The sequence below is a fragment of the Tinamus guttatus genome, unplaced genomic scaffold, assembly GCF_059628265.1.
Source record: "Tinamus guttatus ecotype Peru unplaced genomic scaffold, ASM5962826v1 Tinamus_guttatus_pri_ptg000613l, whole genome shotgun sequence".
NCBI lineage: Eukaryota > Metazoa > Chordata > Aves > Tinamiformes > Tinamidae > Tinamus > Tinamus guttatus.
Window position 1 is genome coordinate 269,872 of NW_028289147.1, and position 6,610 is coordinate 276,481.

The 6,610-nt window shown below is 64.9% G+C and overlaps 1 protein-coding gene across 1 annotated transcript in view; it reads right to left on the minus strand.

Annotated features, from left to right (window-relative positions):
• Nucleotides 1-6,043, minus strand: part of LOC148592401 (cadherin-related family member 5-like) — a 29,799-nt gene extending 23,756 nt beyond the window's left edge. Inside the window, exons 1-6 of the mRNA XM_088535085.1 lie at nucleotides 5,953-6,043; nucleotides 4,045-4,271; nucleotides 2,573-2,632; nucleotides 2,397-2,489; nucleotides 889-975; nucleotides 665-775 (exon numbers count right to left, since the gene is read on the minus strand). Coding sequence (XP_088391211.1) covers nucleotides 665-775; nucleotides 889-975; nucleotides 2,397-2,489; nucleotides 2,573-2,632; nucleotides 4,045-4,271; nucleotides 5,953-6,043 — 669 coding nt within the window. The remainder of the gene's footprint in view (nucleotides 1-664; nucleotides 776-888; nucleotides 976-2,396; nucleotides 2,490-2,572; nucleotides 2,633-4,044; nucleotides 4,272-5,952) is intronic.
• Nucleotides 6,044-6,610: the final 567 nt, after the last annotated feature.

Consider the following 6,610-nt stretch of genomic DNA (forward strand, 5'->3'; position numbering starts at 1 on the left):
CACCCTTCCAGTGCATGCACCCATTGCACACACCCCTGCTGCAATGTACACATGTGTGCTTGCACACACATCCCTGCACCCTTCCAGTGCGTGCACCCATTGCACGCACCCATTGCACACACCCCTTCTGCATTGCACGCACATGTGCTTGCACACACATCCCTATACCCTTCCAGTGCACGCACCCATTGCACACACCCCTGCTGCAATGCACACACATGTGCTTGCACATGCATCCCTGCACCCTTCCAGTGCATGCACCCATTGCACACACATGTGCTTTAACACGCATCCCTGCACCCTTCCAGCGCATGCACCCATTGCACACACATGTGCTTGCACACACATCCCTACACCCTTCCAGTGCATGCACCCGTTGCACACACCCCTTCTGCATTGCACACACGTGTGCTTGCACACACATCCCTATACCCTTCCAGCACATGCACCCATTGCACACGCCCCCGCTGCATTGCACACACATGTGCTTGCACATGCATCCCTGCACCCTTCCAGTGCATGCACCCATTGCACACACATGTGCTTGCACACGCATCCCTATACCCTTCCAGTGCATGCACCCATTGCACACGCCCCCGCTGCACCCCGCTGCATTGCACACATGCATGCTCGCACACGAGCGCATCCCTGCACGCGTGCTCACCACGGCGTGCACCACCACGTCCAGCTGCTGCTTGGTCTCGAAGTCGAGCGCCCGCGCCAGCACCACGCGGCCGCTGTTGGGCAGGTCGATGCGGAAGTACCTGGCGTCGGGCTGGGGACAGGGTGACAGGGTGACAGCGGTGGCAGATGGCGCGGCCGCCCCCGCGCGGCCCCGCGCTGCCCGCTCATCCCCGCCCCCGGACGCCGGGGCCCCGCGGCACTCACCGAGGCCGTGTCGAGGACGTACATGAGCGTGTCGCCGTCCGCGTCCTCCGCCTGCGCGCTGAACACCACCGAGTGCACGGCCGCCAGCTGCCACGCGGGTGGCCCTGTCACCCGCTGTCCCCTGCGTGTCCCCGCGCGGTGCCCCGGCCCACCCGGCGCCCGTCCTGCTCCTCGATTCCTCGTGGGCACCCTCTGGGTGTCCCATCTGCCCTTGGCACCAGTTGTCACTGTCCCCAGTGTCCCTATTCTCATCCCCATTCCGGTCCCTCTTTTGCAGTCGCCCCTGTCCCCAGCGTCCCTATTCCCATCCCCATTCAGGCCCTTTTCCACAGTTGCCCCTGTCCCCAGCGTCCCTTTTCCCACCCCCATTCCCATCCCTAGTCTTTTCCCTGTCACTGCCCCCATATCCAGGTCCATTCTTGTCCCATCCCTGTCCACATTCCCACCCCTGTTCCCATCCCCATCCCTGTGCCCTCCCTGTCCCCATCCCCGTGCTTTCCCTGTCCCCATCCCTGTCCCTTCTCTCCCCTATCCCCATCCCTGGGCCATTCCCATCCCCATCCCCATCCCTGTGCCATTCTAGTCCCCATTCCCATGACATCCCCATGCCATCCCCATTCCTGTGCCCTCCCCATCCCCATCCCCATGCTTTCCCTGTCCCTATCCCTGTGCCATCTCTCCCTGTATCCCCATCCCTGTGCATCCCTGTCCCCATCCCCATCCCTGCGCCCTCCCTGTCCCCATCCCCATGCTTTCCCTGTCCCCATCCCTGTGCCTTCTCTCTCCCATCCCCATCCCTGTGCCATCCCCATCCTTATCCCCGTGCCATTCTAGTCTCCATTCCCATGCCGTCCCTGTCCCCATCCCCATTCCTGTGCCCTCCCTGTCCCCATTCCCATCCCCATGCTTTCCTTGTCCCCATCCCCATCCCTGCGCCCTCCCTGTCCCCATCCCCATGCTTTCCCTGTCCCCATCCCCAACCCTGCGCCCTCCCTGTCCCCACCCCTGTCCCTGTGCCATCCCCATCCTCATCCCTGTGCCCTCCCCGTCCCCATCCCCATACCCATGCTTTCCTTGTCCCCATCCCCATCCCCATCCATGTGCCTTCTCTCCCCATATCCCCATCCCTGCGCATCCCTGTCCCCATCCCCATCCCTGTGCCCTCCCTGTCCCCATTCCCATGCCATCCCTGTCCCCATCCCCATTCCTGTGCCCTCCCCGTCCCCATCCCCATCCCCATGCTTTCCTTGTCCCCATCCCCATCCCTGTGCATCCCTGTCCCCATCCCCATCCCTGCACCCTCCCTGTCCCCATCCCCATGCTTTCCCTGTCCCCATCCCTGTCCCTGTGCCCTCCCTGTCCCCATTCCCATGCCATCCCTGTCCCCATCCCCATCCCCATCCCTGTGCCATCCCTGTCCCCATCCCTGTGCCATCCTCATCCCTGTGCCATTCTAGTCTCCATTCCCATGCCATCCCTGTCCCCATCCCCGTCCCCGTCCCTGTCACCTCGCTGACGTTGTGGGTGAGCACCGAGTTCCCCAGGAACCGGGGCCGGTTGTCGTTCTCATTGAGGACCTGCACGATGATCCGGTACTCGACCTGCGGGGACAGGGGGCCGTGGGGACACGGTGGCACCACGTGGCACCGCGTGGCACCACGTGGCACCCCCGTGCCCTCCGTACCAGCGAGAAACCGTCCTCGGTGCACGTCAGGGCCACCATCAGCACCGGCGACTCCAGCTCCTGCAACGGGGCGTCACGCGGGGACGGGGACAGGGACAGGGACAGCGCCCGCCCCCGGCACGAGTGGGATCCCCCCTACCCGGATGGGTGTCCCATGGGCGGGTGAATGGGGGGGACAGGGAGGGGACCCGGTGGCTGCAGGGGGATGTGGGGAGGAGGCAGGAGGATGTGGGATGGATGCGGGAGGATTTGGGATGGATGCGGGATGGAGGCAGGAGGACATAGGATAGAGGCAGGAGGATGTGGGATGGGGGCGGGATAGCCGTGGGATGCAGGACAGGGACTAGCATGGATGGATGGATGGACGGATGGACGGACCGATGGATGGATGGACGGATGGATGGATGGATGGACAGATGGATGGACGGATGGATGGATGGATGGATGGACGGATGGATGGATGGACGGATGGACGGATGGATGGATGGACAGATGGATGGACGGACCAATGGATGGATGGATGGAGGGTGGGTGGATTTGTGCAGATGTGGAGATGGATGTGGACCATCCACATGGATGTGGCTTGGATGGATGCGGAGATGGATGCAGAGCGGATTCACGTGGGGACAGGAGGACACAGGAGGGGACAGAAAGGGACTGGAGGATGCAGGTGGGGACTGGAGGACGCAGGAGGGGACAAAAGGGGACTGGAGGATGCAGATGGGGACAGGAGGATGCAGATGGGGACAGGATACAGGTGGGGACAGGAGGACACAGGAGGGGACAGAAAGGCCCTGGAGGATGCAGATGGGGACAGGAGGATACAGGTGGGGACAGGAGGACGCAGGAGGGGACAGAAAGGGACTGGAGAATGCAGATGGGGACAGGAGGATACAGGTGGGGACAGGAGGACGCAGGTGGGGACAGGAGGACGCAGGAGGGGACAGAAAGGGACTGGAGGATGCAGGTGGGGACTGGAGGATGCAAGAGGGGACAAAAGGGGACTGGAGGATGCAGATGCGGACAGGAGGATGCAGATGGGGACAGGATACAGGTGGGGACAGGAGGATACAGGTGGGGACAGGAGGACACAGGAGGGGACAGAAAGGCCCTGGAGGATGCAGGTGGGGACAGGAGGACACAGGAGGGGACAGGAGGATGCAGGTGGGGACAGAAAGGGACTGGAGGATGCAGATGGGGACTGGAGGATGCAGATGCGGACAGGAGGATGCAGATGGGGACAGGAGGACACAGGAGGGGACAGAAAGCGACTGGAGGATGCAGGTGGGGACAGAAAGGCCCTGGAGGATGCAGATGGGGACAGGATGCAGATGGGGACAGGAGGATGCAGGTGGGCACAGGACACAGGTGGGCACAGGAGGATGCAGATGGGGACAGGAGGATGCAGATGGGCACAGGACACAGGTGGGCACAGGAGGATGCAGGTGGGCACGGACGCCGCGCGTGGGCACCTCGCGGTCCAGCGCGCGCTCCGCGGACACGTTGAGCCGCACGGAGCGGCCGTCCAGGTAGAACCAGGCGGCGTCGGCGCCGGCCAGGCAGAGCCGCAGCCCCGCGGCGCCCGCGTCCCCCGCGTCCCCCGCCGCCGGTGGCAGCCGGGCCACCAGGCTCCCGTGGGCGCTGTTCTCCGCGATCTCCGCAAACACGTTCCCGAAGCCGCTGCAGCGGTCGGCGCCGGCTGCCGGGGGTGCCCGCTCAGGGAGACGGTCCCGTGTCCCGGCCCCGTGTCCCCAGCCCCGTGTCCCCATTCCCATGTCCCCAGCCCCGTGTCCCGGCCCCGTGTCCCATCACTGTGTCCCCAGCCCCGTGTCCCATCACCGTGTCCCCAGCCCCGTGTCCCGGCCCCGTGTCCTGGCCCCGTGTCCCATCACTGTGTCCCCAGCCCCGTGTCCCATCACCGTGTCCCCATTCCCATGTCCCCAGCCCCGTGTCCCGGCCCCGTGTCCCATCACTGTGTCCCCAGCCCCGTGTCCCCAGCCCCGTGTCCCCAGCCCCATGCTCTTCCTCTCCCAGGGTCCCCATCCCTGCATCCCCATGTCCCCATCCCCGTGTCCCCATTTCCATGTCCCCATCACCGCGTCCCCATCCCCATGTCCCCATTCCCATGTCCCCATCCCCGTGTCCCCATCCCTGCACTCCTCCTCTCCCAGGGTCCCCATCCCCGTGTCCCCAGCCCCGTGTCCCCATCTCTGCCCTCCTCCTCTCCCAGGGTCCCCATTCCCCTGTCCCCATCCTTGCATCCCCATCCCTGCATCCCCATCCCTGCATCCCCATCCCCGTGTCCCCATCCTCGTGTCCCCAGCCCTGTGTCCCCATCCCCATGTCCCCATCTCTGCCCTCCTCCTCTCCCAGGGTCCCCATTCCCATGTCCCCATCACCACATCCCCATTCCCGTGTCCCCATCCCTGTGTCCCCATCCCCGCGCTCCTCTTCTCCCAGGGTCCCCATTCCCATGACCCTATCACCGCGTCCCCCATCCCTGTGTCCCCATCCCTGTGTCCCCATCTCTGCCCTCCTCCTCCCCCAGGGTCCTCATTTCCATGTCCCCATCCCTGTGTCCCCATTCACATGTCACCATTCCCATGTCCCCATCCCTGTGTCCCCATCTCTGCCCTCCTCCTCTCCCAGAGTCCCCGTTCCCGTGTCCCCATCCCCATGTCCCCATCCCTGTGTCCCCATCCCCGTGTCCCTATTCCCATGTCCCCATCCCTGTGTCCCCATCTCTGCCCTCCTCCTCTCCCAGAGTCCCCATTCCCGTGTCCCCATCCCTGCACCCCCATCCCTGCATCCCCATCCCCGTGTCCCCATCCCTGCGCTCCTCCTCTCCCAGGGTCCCCATCCCTTCATCCCCATCCCCGTGTCCCCATCCCCAGGGTCCCCACTCCGGGGGTCTCCGTCCTCATGTCCTGAGGTCCTCATGGCCTCATCCCCTGGGTCCCCATCCCCAAGGCCCCTTCCCCATGTCCCCATTCCCAGGGCCATCTCCATGGCTCCCATCTTCCAGGTCCCCATGTCCTAAGGTCCCCATGGCCCTTGTCACCATCCCCAGGACCTATTCCCAGTGTCCCAATGGCCCAAGGTCCCCATGTCCTGTGTCTCAATGACCTGTGTCCCCATCCCCAGGTCCCCTTCCCCAGGTCCCCATCCCCAGGGCCATCTCCAGAGGTCCCATCTCCCAAGTCCCCATGTCCTAAGGTCCCCATGGCCCGTGTCACCATCCCCAGTGTCTCAATCCCCCAAGTCCCCGTGTCCTAATGTCCCCATGGCCCAAGGTCCCCATGTCCTGTGTCCCCAAGACCTGTGCCCCCGTCCCCAGGTCCCCAACCCCCGCTGTCCCCCCGTGTCCCCGCGCTGCTCACCCGTGGCCAGCTGCAGTGCCAGGCAGGTGGCCAGGAGGGCCAGGCCGCGCGGTGCCCGCATGCTGCCACCCGCGGCGCCGTGCCATGCCATCGTCACGCCACGCTGTGCCGCCGCCACGCCATGCCACTGCCACGCCACTGCCACCCGCGCGGGACGGGCAGAGCATGCCAGCCGTGACATTGTCACCAACCATGTCATTGCCACCACCGCCCGTGCCATTGTCACCACCCGTGCCACCGCCACCCGTGCCATTGCCACTACCCGTGTCACCGCCACCCGTGCCATTGCCACCACCACCCACATGGGCCATGCACTGGCACCCATGCCATTGCCACCACCCGTGCCACCGCCACCCGTGCCATTACCACCACCACCCGTGCCATTGCCACTACCCGTGTCACCGCCACCCATGCCATTGCCACCACCACCCACATGGGCCATGCACTGGCACCCATGCCATTGCCACCACCCGTGCCACCGCCACCCGTGCCATTAGCACCACCACCCGTGCTATTGTCACCACCCGTGTCATTGCCACCACCACCCGTGCCATTGCCACCACCTGCGTCATTGCCACCACCACCCGCGCCATTGCCACCACCCGTGTCACCACCACCCGTGCCATTGCCACCACCACCCGTGCCATTGTCACCACCC